At 42.5% G+C, this 18,373-nt stretch overlaps 2 protein-coding genes across 2 annotated transcripts; one reads left to right on the top strand and one right to left on the bottom strand.

Moving 5' to 3' along the window:
- Positions 1-379: 379 nt before the first annotated feature.
- Positions 380-4,668, top strand: LOC311061821 (actin, cytoplasmic 1-like; the record flags this gene model as incomplete). Its single annotated transcript, XM_084080518.1, has 4 exons — positions 380-538; positions 3,504-3,690; positions 3,901-4,191; positions 4,544-4,668. 4 exons carry the CDS (start codon positions 380-382, stop codon positions 4,666-4,668), a joined length of 762 nt encoding a protein of 253 aa, XP_083936644.1.
- A 2,493-nt stretch (positions 4,669-7,161) lies between these two features.
- LOC311061985 (steroidogenic acute regulatory protein, mitochondrial-like) lies at positions 7,162-17,393 on the bottom strand. The gene is made up of 6 exons (XM_084080729.1): positions 17,285-17,393; positions 12,917-13,015; positions 11,679-11,708; positions 8,734-8,918; positions 8,165-8,258; positions 7,162-7,942 (listed from the first exon to the last, which is right to left on the bottom strand). Exons 1-6 carry the CDS (start codon positions 17,366-17,368, stop codon positions 7,814-7,816), a joined length of 621 nt encoding a protein of 206 aa, XP_083936855.1. The 5' UTR covers positions 17,369-17,393; the 3' UTR covers positions 7,162-7,813.
- Positions 17,394-18,373: the final 980 nt, after the last annotated feature.

Raw genomic sequence — 18,373 nt, 5'->3', positions numbered from 1 at the left:
CTTCTGAGGGCCCGTACATAATTATAACATCCGTGGCCATGGGGTAAAAACTGTGTTTGAAATCTGAACGTTCATGTAGATGTAGGGTCCAAAAAAGGCGGGAAAAATATATATATAAAGTAATAAAGGCGGGAAAAAAAGTTAATATTACTCACCTCAGACAAAAGACGACGAAATGAAAGTAGATCAGTGATATATGAACCGAAATCAAGTAGAACAGTTTCCAATAGTAATCTCTCATCGGACAGAGAGACCTAGCATCCGCATGAGAATTTGAGAAGTGAAGGCGAGCCGGCCAGGGCCGGTAGGAGGCGTGGATTTAAGGGGAGGGACAAAGTCAGCAAGGGCTGTGATTGGTCTGACAAGCAGACATGCGTACATGCGAGAGGGCATGCCCGGGCCCGGGCCCGCTGCAGCCAGCGTTGCCAGACTGTGGGAGAGAATCGAGCGACCCGGTCTGGGAAAACAAAGCCCAAAAGAAGCGACTGTGTGGACTATATGGGCCACGCGAGCCCCAACGGATGGTCTCTTTGTGCTGGTTGGGACCCAATAACGTTTAGATTTGATGTTTTATGTGCTTTAGATGACATCAAGCCGTGGATTTTTACATCTCCATCGCAGCCTGAACGGCTATAGGGGCGGCCATAGCTGAATGGTTAGTGAACCCGCCTAGGGAGCCAGAGGCCCTGGTTGCCACAGGTTCGATTCCAGGCCAGGTCAGCATATGTGTCGATGAAATGAAATTTGTCCCTGAGCAAGACTCTTAACCCCTAATTGCTCACAGGTTCTCATTGGAAACAAGACCGCAAGGACTTTCATGAACGACCTGTTAAAAGGAATTATCCTTATCCTTATCCTTAGCCTTCCGTTACGACCAGCGTTGCCAGGTTTGGGAGTGAAACGAGCGGCTGGCCTTTTAAACCTACTGTTTACATCGTCAGTATGAAAATAGCATATCCACAAGCCACACTGGTGAGAGCATAGTCAGACAGCAGCAGCAGACAGGTAAAGGTGCCTTTTATTTTCCACAGAACGCCTCAAAACGGCACTTAACACATGTAACATTGTGTGTTTAAACTGCCAGATGTTTCTTTTTTTTTATATGACCAAGGGCGGATGCTGTGCTAACGTTGTAAACAGACGTTTAAATGGCTCCAATTGTGCCAATAGGACATAATCATTGATCAGTATATACTCCCTAGTCCCTAAGGACGACGATGCTATATTTAATATGATTTTAAATATATATTTAGCTGAGTTTAAGGCTCTTATTTGTTGAAAGGAGGAGATGCTAGTGAAATTAGCGCGTTAGCGTCATTTATGTAGGGGTTTAAAGGCTGTATGGGACAGTTTATAACACTGTAAAGCTAACGATTGTGTGCTCAGATAACCTGGTGAGCTGGTGAATGTACAGTGGATTCATTGTTAGATCAATCTGGGATGTTATAAGTGTGTATTGGGCTGACTGTAACCTGAAGCTTAAGCTAACAGACAGTCCATGCAAGACACATCTCCTCATAGACATCACTGATCACCATTAAAGCCTCGATTTTACATTTCATATTATTTACAATATTTTTATCTTGGTTATTATATAGCCGTTTGAGGGAAAGAGCTCTAGCTCCGTTTTTGTACTGTTATTTAACATGACAGTATGTTTTGTGGTCATGGGTCAATGGGTGGGGAGGCATGCGTTAATCCGTGCTAACAAAATGTAGCGCGTTAGCGTCGTCTATTCAGGGGTTTAAAGGCTGTATGGGACCGTTTATAACACTGTAAAGCTAACGATTGTGTGCTCAGGTAACCTGGTGAGCTGGTGAATGTACGTACAGTGGATTCATTGTTAGATCAATCTGGGATGTTATAAGTGTGTATTGGGCTGTCTGTAACTGCTGTTTTCATATAGCTGCTGCAGGCTTTATAGTGGGCTGAAAGCTGCTTAAAGCTAACAAACAGTCCATGCTAGACACATATCTAGTCCCCGATTTTATATTTCATATTATTTATAATATTCTTAGCTTGGTTATTATATAGCAGTTTGAGGGAAAGAGCTCTAGCTCCATTTTTGTACTGTTATTTAACATGACAGTTTGTTTTGTGGTCATGGGTCAATGTGTGTTGTTGGTCAACACATGTTTACCTCCATCTGGGGTGTGTGGGGGTTTTTGTAAACCGCTCAGCGTAACATGCATGATATATACTGCTAAATGAGGAGAAATCAAATTAGTGATGGACTGTTTCAGACAATGTAATGTATTGTAGATGTTGATTCTAATCACTGTATCTGATCTGTTTATGTATGTCTAGGCCCCTATGCTCTTGTTTATTGTACATTATAGGGCACTGAGGGTGTACAAATGGAATCAAATGGACCCTTTTTTGGTTCCATTTATACACTCCCAGAGATATAGAAAATGTTATCAAATGGGGGTCTTTGAAATTAAAAGGTTTGGGAACCACTGTGACAGGGGATACTGTGTGTTCATATTTGAGACAGTTATGCAAATATTCCAAAACACTTCATTAAATAAGGAACCAAATGGACATTTGGTTCCATTTATACACTCTTAGAGTTAGGATTTTATAGTATAGATTGCGGTGCCAGAGATAGAAAATGTTCAAATAGGGGTCCTTGAAATTAAAAGGTTTGACAACCACTGTGATAGGGATGGAACGCAGTGAGCTGGGATTGAACCCGAGGCTCCCACTCGCCAGTCCGGCGTAATACCAGTCATGCCAATTGGGCTGTGCCCGATTGCCATGACTGTTGCACGCCGGTTCAGGCTAATTTGACTGGGGGCTACATATGCGTTCATATTATTTGAGATATTTAATTATGTGTAGGCCTTTATGTATAGTCTACATGATTGTGGATGCTGTGTGTTCATTATGCTCTCAACTAGTGTCATAGAGTTGAGGCTTTGGACAGAGAGAGACTCAAAGCTGTTTATGTGAATAAAATGTTCATCCAATACGTGTGTGCTATTACAGTAGTTCTCAAACGTTTTCATGTGAAGGACCCCCAAATTAATATGCATTTGACTATAGGGTTTATTGATGATTTTGATGTTTATAATAACACATTTTTCTGGAGACCCCCTGGAACCCCCTTAAGAACCCATGGGGGTCCCCTGACCACAGGCCTTTTTAATATTTTCTGTATCCACATGCAAGTAGGGACATGGTGGTGTCACAAACAAGCACTGGCAATTAGTACTTCTAGCTTTTGCTGGTTTCAGGGTGCAAGTCCCTGCAGTGCTGTACCCTGCTGACTGTCTCACCTTTGTCCTGTATGTTAAATTAGCCAATCTACAAGCTCGCATGTTAAGTACATTGGTTTTCAGGATTCAAAAATGGCAAAAAGCTTGCAGATATGCCACTTTTGTGACGCTGTAGCATGCTCAAGTAGGGCATTAATTTACAAAAGTGAAAATATGGAGATTAGGTGTTTCTCCCCCCTCCCCTGCTGTTTGTTAACCTTTGTGTTTCTTCTTCCTCTCCAGGGTGTGATGGTGGGCATGGGCCAGAAGGACAGCTACCTGGGCGACGAGGCCCAGAGCAAGAGAGGCATCCTGACCCTGAAGTACCCCATCGAGCACGGCATCGTCACCAACTGGGACGACATGGAGAAGATCTGGCATCACACCTTCTACAACGAGCTGTGTGTGGCACAGGGAGAAGATGACCCAGGTAAGAAAACAAAAACTGGGGACTTGCAGGAAGATGTGGGGACATTTAGAAAAAACAATAACTGACTTAGTCTGGCTCATGTAGTTTAATTAAATAGCTGCAGGGTTGAATTTTAACATGATTTTATTTGTAAATAATCAAATCAATTACTCTGACTATTTCACCCTGTATTATGCTTTGTTGTACACGGGTGGCGTACAAAAATGGCAGATCTACAAGCTCACAACACGATGCATTGTGAGCTCTTCATTCAGATCATGTTCGAGACCTTCAACACCCCCGCCATGTACGTGGCCATCCAGGCCATGCTGTCCCTGTACGCCTCTGGTCGTACCACCGGTATCGTCATGGACTCCGGTGACGGCGTGACCCACACTGTGCCCATCTACAAGGGCTACGCTCTGCCCCATGCCATCCTCAGGTTAGACCTGGCTGTACGCGACCTCACAGACTACCTCATGAAGATCCTCACCGAGAGGGGCTACAGCTTCACCACCACAGGTTGGCAAAAACACCTTGAAACCAGCCAAACTCCTCAGCCACACATTGAAACCAGCTAGAGAAGGCTTTTAGTGTTATATTGTTGCTAGAGGTGTAAAACCCCTCAACATCCTGTCAGCGGTTTACACCACAAGCAAACTTAAACCACTTAATCCCTTTAGACTTGGTAAACAGGACATGAGCTGGCTCTGTACTATCTACACAAAATCTCTTGGGCAAAAATAGCTATAGATCTGCTATTTTTGGCTTAAGTTCCCCCACAATATGCATGCTGGGATTCCAAGTTGTTAAAGAATATGAATTATATATTGCCTTCTGTTAACTAATCTCATTCTCCTCTTCTGCCTAACAGCCGAGCGTGAGATCGTGCGTGACATCAAGGAGAAACTGTGCTACGTTGCACTGGACTTGGACGGACAGGTCATCACCATCGGCAACGAGAGGTTCCGTTGCCCAGAGGCCCTCTTCCAGCGGTGAGTCAGTAATTTGGATTCCATAGCAGCCAGCATGTCTTCTATGGAAGCATGTTGGGCAGCGAAAATAGCCTATCTACAAGCTCTCAATGTGTCTTGTAGAAGTCTGATTTCTTTGCCTGGTTGGCAGTATTTAAAACGGCAGGAACAATATTACTAAACATCATAATTGTATGTATTGACTCATTTTAACACTGTATCACAGTCTCATAATAATAGGGTTTGGCCATACATATTTTCAGTCGTGAGCTTTTACTTTGCTGTAATCTATGTTTACATGAAATGTTATCACTCAATTAGTTGTCACGCTGTCCAGTTAACACATTTTTTCTATAGTATAGATTGTGGTCCCAGAGATAGAAAATGTTATCAAATGGGGGTCCGTGGTCTAATGCATATCAAACTGGGGGTCCTTGAAATTAAAAGGTTTGAGAACCACTGTGACAGGGGATACTGTGTGTTCCTATTTGAGACAGTTATGTATGCAAATATTCCAAAACGTTCACTTCATTAATGTTTTTAAATAGCCGATCTACAAGCTTGTAGATTGGCTATTTTCAAATGGCTGATGTATATAGGGTCTATGTGGCTTGCTGATTTTGATGCTATAGATATTAACACATTTTTCTGGGGACCCTGTATAGTTAATCAGTAAAGTTATTTAACATGACAGTGTGGTGCTAAAGCTGCAGTTGAAATCCAGCTCTTAGAGAACCACTCCCCTGGTATGTGTTCATATTATTTGAGATATGAAATTACACAGTATGTGCAGGCCTATTGGCTTTGGACTGACAGAGACAGACAGAAAGCTGTTCAATACATGTTCATCATGTGTGCAAATAGCCAATCTACAAGCTTGTCTTGTGACCAGCTAATCTCCAGGACCGTTGGCATGATCACAGCGAAACTGTGCACACACACTCCCTGGATGCCAATTCAGAACCTCTGCCCCGATGTTTTCACATGGGCCTGTTATAGCGCCACCAGGAGGCCGCTTTTTGCTAAACATTGTTTTTGACAGTACTTCTACAGATTCTGTCCAAACGTCACGTAAATCGGTACACAGTATCTCTATAGTCATTAAACAAAACCTGTCTTTCAGATTTTTCATATTCCATCCTGATTGGCTAAGAATGACATTTAAAGTTTGAGTAGCCCGTTTTGAACAACAACTTTGCACGCACATTCGCAACATAGCTGTCTGTCTCTAAATCATACAACATAGCTGTCTGTCTCTAAACCATACAACATAGCTGGTCTCACCACTGTCTTGTACACCTTCCATTTCATTCTTGCTGACACTTTTCTCCACCCTGCTTGCACTCTTTTCTTCACGTCTTTTCTGCACTCTCCATTGCTTTTTAGATAGCCGATCTGCAAGCTTGTAGATCGGCTATTTCAAATAATTGATGTATAGGGTTTATATTAGGCTATATTAACACATGTTTCTGGGGACCCCCTTAAGGACACCTGACCCCAATCTGAGAATCACTGTGGTATTTTCTACTGTGATTACAGGTCAATCATATCAGTATGAAGGAGAGCTGTATTTGTTCTTTATCAAGCCACTGCAACACACGTTATTCAGGCTTTTTAAAATATTTTCTGTATTCACATGCAAGTAGGGACATGGTGGCGTCACAAAGCAAACAAGCACTGGTAGTAAGTACTTCTAGCTTATGCTGGATCCAGGGTGCAACTCCCTGCAGCGCTGCTGTGCCCTGCTGACTGTCTCACCTTTGTCCTGTTATGTATGTTTACATGAAATGTTATCACTCAATTCATTGTTATGCTGTCCAGTTAACAAATTAACAAGGATGGTTGACAACTGTGTGCAAAGAGGCTGTGTTTTCAGATCAGCTACAGTTGTCTGAGAGTTGTTCATTGTTGGTTGACGGAGCCCGGGATCGAACCTGCGACCCGTGGCATAACAGAGTCCAGTTAACAAATTAACAAGAACGGATGACAACTGTGTGCAATGAGGCTGTGTTTTCAGATCAGCTGCAGTTGTCTGAGAGTTGTTCATTGTTGGTTAGCGGAGCCCGGGATCGAACCCGCGACCCGTGGCATAACAGAAACACATGGCTACTAGACATGCAAATCACATGCAAATATGCATGAGACATGCAAAGGAGGGACCCTCCCCGATTTGATCACGTGACAGGGCTCGGCCAATGGCTTCGCAGGACGGAAAGCACTACGGTACGACCGATCCCCGTAAAACATGTGAGTACTTCTTGACGTGAAGAGGCTTGCATAATCGTTGCTGTCAGGCAGAAACCTCTTATCTCCATAGTTTAACTTTTTGTGTTTTTTTCGCAAATTAAGGCCAACTTGATCACACTACAGCGTCATACAAAAGTATCAAAATTAGCAGATCTACAAGCTCGTTTTGAGCTTGTAGATCTGCTGCTTTTTGATTTTTGGGGGGGAGCAACATAAATTACCACAAAGTCAATAATGTGTCAATCTTTTATTCATTTGGTTTCCACGCAGTATAATAATAATAACAATAATAATAATAATATTAATAACAATAATAACGACATGATCTTGCAATAAATACATTCAAATGAACAATGACGTTACAGGGACAACGTCAGAGTCAGAGTGTGGGAAACAGTTATTTATTTTTTTATGTTTTTGCTTTACACATTTATACCCATTTTTCTCCCCCATTTATGCCAATGACTTCCTCCCTACTTGCGCAACTCACTCAGCAGTAAACAAACCAACATACTGTGTAAGTGTATACAGTACATGGTATCTGCACAAATTTACAATTTAGAGACTTTTAAGACCTTTTTGATATCTCTAAAATTATCAAATAAAATCACCATTACTGCATCAAAAGTAATCAACAAACTATACTATACACACTGGCCAAATTGTCTAAATATCCAAGAGAGAAAATATTGTGAAAATCTACAATTTTCACAATATTTATCTATGGAACCGAGTCAAACTAAATGTAATGCCTCAACTCCTATAATTCCAAGTGCTTGCCAGGGTGGGGGGCCCCCAGTTAAAATATGATTATTTTGGGGGGTCCCCACTTCAAATATGATTATTTTTGGGGGGTCCCCAGTTCAAATATGATTATTGTGGGGGTCACGGTCAAGGTTGAGAACCACTGTAGTAGTAGAGTGTCAGCAGGCTATCTGAGCCATGTTCAGACTAGAAACATTACTGTCCATCATCCTCTGTCTGAGGTGGTTGGCAAAGTCCACCTGGGTCTGAGACAGCACCTTGTTTATGATGGCCTTGGGGATCCAGCCCTGGAGGAGAGACACACAACACAAAGACTGATCAACTTGGATGTTTGACAACAGTTCATCGAAAAGAATCTATTTAACCTATTATGAAAAATAGTCAATAAAATAAAACAAACAATATATATACAATCGATTTTCTTTCCAAATGATTTAAAAAGAATGAAAATAGCCCATAGATTTAAATTCCCATGACAGGAGTAAAAAGTAAAGCTGTTAAGTACATACCTTTAGATCCAGGCTCAGTAACCAGGTGAATTGAGTCTTATTGGGGTCTTCAGCAGAGGGCTTCAGAACTATACAGGTAGGACCATTCTCCGCCCTGCAAAATACAATGGTCAGTGTTCATCAGTTTCTATTGGACCAGACAGACAGACAGACAGACAGCTAAAACCCCAGCATCAGTGTTGTGGGGAAAACCTAAGCAGAAAATAGCAGATCGACATGTCGATCTGCTATCAAATGCACCAATTTTCACGATCTTTCAAATAGCTCGGTGCCACACTATGAGCTTGTAGATCTCCTATTTTTGAATAGCCAAAGTATAACATATGGTTAAAGTGGTTAAAATGATTGTGACGCTAATTTGATAACTAATTGGAACTAATTTAGCTGGGGACCCCTGGTACCCCCCCCACACCAAGGACCCCACTTTGAGAACCAATGCTATAGGCCTGAGGGCCTCAGGCTGTCGATCGGCTATTTTCCGTGACGGCCTTCCCCACGATGACAGAGAACAGAAAAGAACACTAGACTAGCGCAGAGCCCTGAGGTACTCCGGTGGTGGTGACACCTACCTGACCACGCCCCTCTGCTGGGGCATCTCAGGGTGCTGGGTGGACATGCCCGCCAGGAAGCAGGTGGAGCCCCGGCGCTTGGCACAGCGGACGCTCACAAAGTCGCGCGGCCCCACCACGTTGCCGGGGGTCTCTGCCGACACCTCGTGAGTCACCATGGTCTCCCGACCGATCTTCTGGAGGATCTGGAGACAGCAGAGGAGAAACCTATGTCATTGTAGTGTACATACACAGTGGCGTGCACAGACATTTTGAGGGGCAGGTGCTCAAGTAAATTATACTTTTTTTTGTTTACTTGGTCTGCTCTTTTTTTCCCCTCTACACCTATACCTCTTTGCCAAAAATAGCCGATCTACAAGCCCACATTGTAGATCGGCTATTTTTGGCTAAAGTTCTCCTCAGAAAAGGGATGCTAGGTTTCGAGTGGTTACAGTAAAAAGAAAAATCTCACATAAAGATTTGGTGGACCCCCTGTAGTAACTCTGAGGACCCCCTAGGGGTCCCGGACCCCCTGTTGAAGACCCCTGCTGTAAACTGAAGGAGAAAAAAACGTTTTTTTTCCTTTTTTTCAAAAGGGCACTTCTGGTCAAGAGGGCAAAGGGCAGGTGCTCTAGCACCACCTAGAGTCTATCTGTGCACGTCCCTGTGTACATACATACTGCAGCCGCACAGTATGGTACACTGTCAGGCTACTTTGGAGCCGCTATGGCCGCTACGGCCCAGACCGCTACGCCAGCGCTCTGGGCCTTTGACTTTGACTCATAATATGTGATTATCAGAGTTGTGTATATACTGTACACACACAGTGGTCATGGTTTTGGATTAGTGACATAATGGTCAGAGAGTGTGTGTGTGTGTGTGTGTGTGTGTGTGTGTGTGTGTGTGTGTGTGTGTGTGTGTGTGTGTGTGTGTGTGTGTGTGTGTGTGTGTGTGTGTGTGTGTGTGTGTGTGTGTGTGTGTGTGTGCGCGTGCGTGCGTGCGTGCGTGTGTGTGTGCGCGTGTGCGTGTGCGTGTGTGTGTGATGTAAACCTCCTAACAGAGGCACTGGGTCTGATTAGCAGAGAAAGACAGCTGACAATGGGCTACTGTGTGACTATATGCTGCCGTCAAAACGTGGAATGCCTTTACCAAAAGCCTGACTCCCGCCCCAGAATAACTTAAAAGAATGGCTGACCTCAAAATACAATTGGGCCAGTGGGTGAACCGATGGCCTAGTCATAGTGGTTATAGTCATGTAGGCTCTAATGCAGTCTGACAGCGAGTTGCGGGTTCGATTCCCGAGCCCGGCAACCTTTGCTGCGTGTCACTCCCCGTCTCTCTCTCCCCGTTTCCCGTCACTCTTCCACTGTACTATCCAATAAAGGCAGAAAGGTTCTCCTTTTAGCATAGCTTTTGAATGCATCTGTAGTGTTAACACTCTTGTTAATAAAGTATTCAACTTAATGCGGCCCGCAGGTTAATATCGGAATACTGATATATTATTGATTTCAGCTGTTACTACTAACTATACTATTATACTAGTAGCTTAATGACTAGTATTAAAATGTTATTGTCATTTTTATGTCCAATGTATTTGTATTTAAGGTCATAAAGTTAACATAAGTATCCAAATGCATTTGAAATTAAATAGAAAAAATACTTTTCAGGATTCCAATTAAAAAAAAAAAAAAAAAAATCAGGATTCCAATTCAAAAGTAGCAAAAATAGCAGATCTACAAGCTCAAAACGCGTAGCTCTGCGGCACGTTTTGAGCTTGTAGATCGGCTATTTTTGCTACTTTTGTTTGACATAGAATGGCCCGACAGTATATGCAATGTGGCACTCTTGAGTGAGTGTGGAAATATAGTGGCCCTCTCCATCATCAAAGTTGCCCACCCCTGCCTGACTTAAACCCTATAGTTTTCATTGGCTGGAGACTGGAGTCCCCAAGGTATCTATACTAGGCCCTGTCCTTTTTTCCCCTCCATACCAAATCTCTTTGTTGAAAAAGTGTATAAGCTCACAACGCATCGTGTTACGCCACGTTTTGAGCTTGTAGATCAGCTTTATTTTTTGTCAAATGTTCGCCCCCCCAGAACTAGCAACTCTAGGGTTCATGTGGTTAATTTGGTCACAACAAGGAAGCCGCTGTGTTAGGAATATTTCCCCTTTGGACATTTGGCTACCACACAGCAACACAAGGCTAATCACTAAGTAGTTTAACTATAATGTCAACATTACTTCTTACAGCACTGAACTCTGCAACTTAGCAACTAAAAGGGACAGTTCACCTCCAAAATTATATTTTCTTTATGGATTAGTCATCCCATGGAGACCTGAATTCATGGATATCCTTTTGTTTTTGTCGCATTCCTAAGACAATCATTTGATGACCAGCAGCGGTTCCGGTAGGAGACACAAAGAGTCTCCTTTGTGTCTCCTATCGGAACCGCTGCCTACCGGTCATCAAATTATTGGCATAGGAATGCGACAAAAACAAAGAAATATGCATGAATTCAGGTCTCCATGGGGTGGCTAATCCATAGAAAGCCAATCATTTGATGACCGGCAGTGTCTCAAAGAATAGGAGACTCAAAGAGTCATCAAATTATTGGCTGGAATGTGACAAAAACTAAAAAATCGCCATGAATTTAAGGCTTCATGGCGTGTGTAATTGATAGAAAATAAGTCCTTTTTGGGTGAACTACTCCTTTAAGGCCAGTTTGCCACAGTAAAATCCTGTGTTAATTTGAACAATTTGTAACTCTGAGATTGTACAAATGGAACCAAATGGACCCGTATTTGTACAATCTCAAGCGTTACTGACTGTACATTAACGCTAAGGATTTTACTGTGTAAGGCACTGGTAGGTCATCACAAAGGGGATCTTTGGGTAAACAGCATACCTGCCTCAACTGTGACAACACACAAAACAAACACTCAACACAAAGCCACGTTATTCTTACCTGAAGGAACATGATTTCTCTGAATGTCCTCTGCAAAGAGAATACAACAGAGCGTTAGGTACCACCACACACTAACAGCTATACTTTACTGCAGTGGTTCTCTTGTCCGCCTTTGGAGTTACATCATGGCAAGGTAACCACACAACCCAAACCTCTACCAAAGTGGTCTTGCCCTTTAACCCATTGAGACCTGAAGCCGATTCTACATGTCTCCTAAATCTCAACAGTATTCTCAAAAACATATGTTTCTATATCAGTGGTGCTCAATCTTTTTCATGTCAAGGACCCCCAAAATGATATGTATTTGGCCGCGGACCCCCATCAAAATATTTTGTTCCAGGGACCCCCCAGAAGCAAAGATTTGAGTTAAAAATGTTCGCTTTAAAAATGTATATATACTAGAAGTTCGGGCCGCGTACGTCTAGCGTGACGCGTCGTTCACTTTGCAGTGCCACCTTACAGGCACCTCACAGTGTGAGAGAGAGTTTTGTGCTCTCCTAAATCCACGGCAGGCTTTGAAAGTACCCACTTCAGAAAGAGGTGACGTGCATCACCTCTCCAATGACCAAAACCCACTTTGTGATTACTCAGACCTGGTATGGCAGACCTGTGGGGAGTGTGCAGTGGTGTACAATGTGAAAAGATAGTTGAAATCGCAGGAGATGAAGTTAGCAGTTTATTTGTGTAAAGGGTCGTCGGCGTGGGTTGTGTTGAGGATGGAAGCCGTCGAACTGGTGCATCCTACCTATTTATAGGTAGGATGTGATGTCATGCTGTCGTGAGATTACGTCACACTGGCGTGTCTCATCGTGATGTCACGACCGTGATGTCATATGACGTCACACTGGCTACATACAACGTTACAGACAACCGACATGGCGCAGGATTCAAATTGTATATATATAAGATATTCAAAGATTTGCACACATTTTCACGAGCTTGTAGATCTGCTATTTTTGAATAGCCCAAAGTGTACTAAAATAATGCTTTTTAGCTCAAATCTAAAAATGACACAGTTCCAGGTCTTAATGGGTTAAAAGAGTCTGGATATTATCAAAATGAGCACTGGACACTCCTCACACATATCATATTATTGTCAGTAAAGAGTCAATAAAAGATAATTTTCAAGGTAAAAAATGCCTCTGGTCTTTTTTCTTGTAAATCCGTGGTTGACACTGTGAGAGACACTGTTGTCGTTGTGACAAAACAAGGTTTTCATTCTCCTGTTTACACCTCACCTGGGCGTCTGTCCTGTTTCTGAAGGCGTCGAAGATCTTCTTTACGGCCACGATCTCTCCAGTCTGTCTGTCCACCGCCTTCCACACGATGCCATAGGCCTGTGAGTGACACAAACACAACGTCACTACCAGTTGACGTTGTGTTTCAGATTCAACTGTTTTTTTGTTTACTTAGTCTGCTCTCATTTTCCCTCTACACCAAACATCTCTCTGCCGAAAATAGCAGATCTACAAGCTCACAACGCCTCGCAGCGCGAGGCGTTGTGAGCTTGTAGATCTGCTATTTTTGGCTAAAGTTCTTCTAAGAAAAGGGATGCTAGGGTTCAAATAGTTAAGGTTAAAAAAAAAGTGCGGGTGTGGGAATGGCTAGAAGTCTTAGAAGCAATACGGGTAATACAGAAAGGTTTTTGTTAGACATGGTCAATATGAGAGGACATGTCTGTAATGACAGGATTTCAACACAATAACAGCAGTGTGAACAATGTAGGGCAGAGTGGGGAGGTGAAGGGTGAAATAAACAGCCGGCTCCCAGGACACCCTGAACACTGTGCTGAACACTGTGCTGAACACTGCTGAGTTGAGCTGAAGAGAAGCAGGCCTCAGTGTTGGAGAGCACTGGGTCAGCTTGACTGACCTCTGGTCTCTCTGGGGGTTCCAGCAGTGTTCTGCTGTATGTGTCACTTTATGCACTGTCTGTCCTTTTGTCTTTTTTTCTAACGTTGTTCTCTGTGCTTTTTCTAATGCAGTTTTTAGTCCCCTGGCTCCGACAAGAACTCCTCACATGGGAGACAAAATAAAGGGAACCTTGAACTTGACCCTTATCATCCCTCCCTATCCTGGGGAGGAACATTGGACAAAATATCTACAAGATCAAGGATATTTACGGAGATTTAAAGAAAAAAAAAGTTTTTATCCCTCGATTTTGTAACCGTTTCTTTCACCTTTTGCCAATTTTCTAAGTGAGCCTGGGCACTACACTCCCCCCACCAGACTAGGGAGCCCAGGGCCGAGCTCATGCCTCCTTCAATGCATGAGAGCCAACTGACTGACCTTCTTCTCGGCGAAGAGATTTGATGTACAGTATAGCGAACCAAGTAAAGAGCCAACCCCGGTCACCTTAGTATTAGTTTACTAAGTATAGAGGGATTAAGTGGTTTTAAAGCAGCTTCTGTTAGTTTTATCAGACGGTGCAGGGCAGAGAGACAGGAGAGATGGGATCTGTATGATAAAAGTCATGAGCAGTAACCTAAAGATCAAGGTTTGATTTGTAAGTTGATCTACAAGCTCAACCAATTGTGAGCTTGTAGATCTGCTATTTCGGGGGGAAATAGGGGATGCCAGTGTTAATGTGGATAACATGCTTTATTTCTTTACCCTCATGTTGTTCTACATAAAACGAGGCAACACTGCTCTTATGCAGCTTTAAGAGCAGAGAGCTGACAGGCAGTGAGTGCGGTGAGCGTTCAACAGCACTGTGTACTTCATACTAGCCATGAGGCAGGCTTAGCTGATAGCTATGAGCTCCATCCAGCAGAAAGCAGGCCTGACAGTAGTGATGTGTCGTTCGTGATCGATTCGTTCAAAATAACTAGTTCATTTGCCGCGAACGTGAACGAGCTCGTTCACTTTCTGAAACTGCTACGTTCACGCACTACGTAAAAAAAAAAGTTTTTACACACATTATAAAACATACATTAACCACTTTAGCCCTATTTTATACCCAGGCTATTTGAAAATAGCAGATCTACAAGCTCACAACGCGTCGCATCGCGACGCGTTGTGAGCTTGTAGATCTGCTATTTTCAAATACGTTAGTACTTTTACTTTTGGTACTTTAAGTATATTTTGATGCCAATACTTTTGTACTTTTACTCGAGTAAATGTTGAACACTAGAAAATAGCGTTACCGAACGAGAACGTGAACGAATCATTTGAGCGAATCATTGCCGTGAACGTGAACGAAATCGTTTGTTCACTGAAATGAACCTTTTTTCCCACCACCACCTGACAGACAGCTGTGGAAGGGGAACGCTCTCCTGGGCCCATGGCTCAGTGGGTAAGGTGAGATAACACATGTGACAGCAGTTCCAGCTGGCCACCTGGTTACAGTGCTATCTATCTCCACAGCTAATCTGACATTTAAACACACTTTGTAATTTGGCCCCTGGGGGAACATGATCATCAGAATGGCAGCAATTAATAATCCACTAGTGGTGGGAAAAAACGTTAATTTCAGTGAACGATATAGCCGATCTACAAGCTCACGTGAGCTTGTAGATCTGCTATTTTCAAATAGCCTAGGTATAAAATAGGGGTAAAGTGGTTAATGTATGTTTTATAATGTGTGTAAAACACCATCGAGGGAGCGTTTTTATTTTACGTTGCGCGTGAACGTAACAGTTTCAGAAAGTGAACGAGCTCGTTCGCGACAAAAATGAACTAGTTCTTTTGAACGAATCGATCATGAACGACACATCACTACTATTTATTGTTATGCCCCATGCCTGTGTGACAACAACCTGCCAGCTGATGACGGGAACACTGCTATGGCCTCAAGAGAAAGCTGAAAGCCTCACTATGTAACTTTTATTTTCAATGAATACGTTTTAATTTCGTCCAATCTGTATGGTAGAGAATGTTAATACAATATAACTTATGCAATTGGGGTGGTTGTATTTTGTCTCTCTGCTCTTCTATTGAGACATTTAGATTGTGTCAAATGTCTCACCTAGACCATAGACAGTAAAAAGGATGGACAAAGTTACGCCCATACACTCTACAGACCGTAAAGGAAGCCTATTTTTCAGCAATTCCAAATCCGCCATCTTTCTATATTATCGCGTCATATTCTATGCAACCGGGAATGAATGCTATTGGCTGGGGCCAGAGCGGGGGTGTGGGGAATGAATGCTATTGGTTGTGTAGCTTGTCACTCAAAGCATCACAAGGTAGCCACGCCCCTCCTACAGCATACCTATACTTTATCATCAATTTAAAAATAAATGGGACCATAATTTACCAAAACACATGATTGAAAGAATACTTTAAACTAGCGACTGGCAGCATATAGTATTTATGACAATGTTTATTAAAGGTAATAAAATCAAGTCTAAAGTTCGGCAAAAACCCACCCACTTGCATTGAGTTATTGTCTCCACCAGGCCGAAAGGCATGGCATAAATAACACAATCATATTAAAGTGCTGACCACATTCAACAATAAATCTATACACCTTTTGTATTGTTATGCGTATATAATAGGCTAGTAAGTAACTTTTGTTTTGTTGGTGGTTATTTCTGCCATTAAACCACCATTTGGAAATAAATGTGCTCTAACAATAAAAGTGGAATTTGCTTTTGAAAGACTATAAGCCTGTTATCAGGACTCCTGTGCAAGCAGGACAACTATCAATACATGCAATAAAACATTAATAACCCTTGGATTATGGCCCCAGCATTCCAGCTATAAGCTCCTGTAGTCCTCAGATAAAAGTATTATATTACATAAACCTCTTTGTGTATAACTTCTGGTATTTACTGGAGGAATTTATCTTAAGAACGAGGGGAAAAGGTGAACATGGACGAGAGTGCTTTTGAACACTAAATACAGTGGTCCTCAAACTTTTAAATGTCAAGGGCCCCACTTACAGACGTGTAAGGGTCCATTTAAATTAGAACCCCCTCAATGAACCCCGAGAGTCCCTGGACCCCACAGTAGAAGTACAAGTATTTAAAATTGGAAATACTTCACTTAAGTTAAAAAAATACCTCAAAATTGTACGTAAGTGTTTTACACACATTATAAAACATAAATTAACCACTTTAGCCATATTTTATACCTAGGCTATTTGAAAATAGCCGATCTACAAGCTCACAACGCGTCGCGATGCGACGCGTTGTGACCTTGTAGATCGGCTATTTTCAAATATGTTAGTACTTTTACATTTGGAACTTTAAGTATATTTTGATGCCAATACTTTTGTACTTTTTTTGTAATACCTCAAAATTGTACTTATGTACAGTACTTGAGTAAATGTACTTAGTTACTTTACACCCCTGACTAAATGGAGGTGAAGTGACTAGTGAGAGTGTTTGCTTGTTGTGTCTCTCCAGTCCTCCAGACACATGGTAACTAACAGCAGCTAAAGTGCATGTTTACCCAGGCTGGGCACGCACTCACACTCTCACACACACACACACACACACACACACACACACACACACACACAAACACACACACACACACACACACACACACACACACACACACACACACACACACACACACACACACACACACACACACACACACACACACACACACACACACACATTACTAAACATTATATTACATTGTACACTGACTCACCCCTTTCCCCAGCCTCCTCTTGATCTCATATTTCAGAGAAATGTGTTCCTCCACCTCAGAGACACAGAATGATTTGATGCTCATCTTGTCTTTCTTTCTTTCTTTTCTTTCTCTCTGTCTCTCTCTCGGGGAGGAAGGAGGTCATTCACACATCCTCATCATCATGCAGAGAAATAAATCAGTTTAAACAGAAGGCTGTCCTCTTCCTCAGGTCAGGACTGCAGGTGTTCTCAGCGTGTTAGGAAACAACACTGGCAGAATGATGCATTCAACATGATATCTGTTTATAAGATTAAATATCAGCTCACAAATATAGACGGTAGGCTAATATTCTTCCTTCATAGTTTCATCTGGCGATCCTCCTGCTTCAAGTTGTGAGAGATCAGATCAGATCAGATCAGATCAAAGGTCCGTGAATGAATTACATTAATATCCAGTTGTTTCAGTGGTTTCTATATAAAAGGATAAAGTCCAAAGCTCGGTGACTATAATGTAATGTAAACATCCAGACTGCTGTTAAACTGCTGGATACTAAGTAACCAAACTAACAGCGTTCTGTCACTGCTGGTCGTCCTGGAGACGAAGGTGCTGCTACTGTGTGTCTATGCACCCTGGGCAAGACCTGGGATGTTGGTTGTCTAGGAAGTTGACAACCGGAAATGGTTGAATTTGGCGGAAGTACCGCCCAAGGAAATGACGTTGATGCTTTACAAATCTGTTAACATTCTCCGTGAATGAAACGAGTGTTGTGATTGATCAAAAAATATCGTTTCCGGGGGAAACGGAAATCTGTCCACTCAGGACTTCCTAGACACTCGCTGCTTTAGGTCGTGACCAGGCTCTTCTTTTCGCAGATAAGTGAGGCTGGGACCGAGGTTAGTGTCTATGGGGGGAGAATGGGGGGGGGGGGGCAGCTCTTAAAGAGACAGTATCACACCAGCTCTTAAAGAGACAGTGTGTCTGGACACCAGCTCTTAAAGGAGGAGTTCACCCAAAAAATGACTTATTTTTGATCAATTGCACACCCTATGAAGCCTTGAATCCATGGATTCTTTTTTGTTTTTGTCGCATTCCTAAGCTAATAATTTG

Source organism: Gymnoscopelus microlampas, assembly GCF_963454915.1.
Source record: "Gymnoscopelus microlampas genome assembly, chromosome: 15".
In the NCBI taxonomy this organism is placed as follows: domain Eukaryota; kingdom Metazoa; phylum Chordata; class Actinopteri; order Myctophiformes; family Myctophidae; genus Gymnoscopelus; species Gymnoscopelus microlampas.
This window is presented reverse-complemented; position numbering and strand designations above follow the sequence as displayed.

What these genes read in the sequence shown, in the direction of transcription:
- LOC311061985 (XM_084080729.1), bottom strand. Translation starts at nt 17,368, where the DNA reads ATGAGCATCAAATCATTCTGTGTCTCTGAGGTGGAGGAACACATTTCT. An exon ending in AGAGGAGGCTGGGGAAAGGG is followed by an intron (nt 13,016 to 17,284) that starts GTGAGTCAGTGT and finishes TGTCACTCACAG; the next exon opens with GCCTATGGCATCGTGTGGAA. An exon ending in GAAACAGGACAGACGCCCAG is followed by an intron (nt 11,709 to 12,916) that starts GTGAGGTGTAAA and finishes TTCTCTTTGCAG; the next exon opens with AGGACATTCAGAGAAATCAT.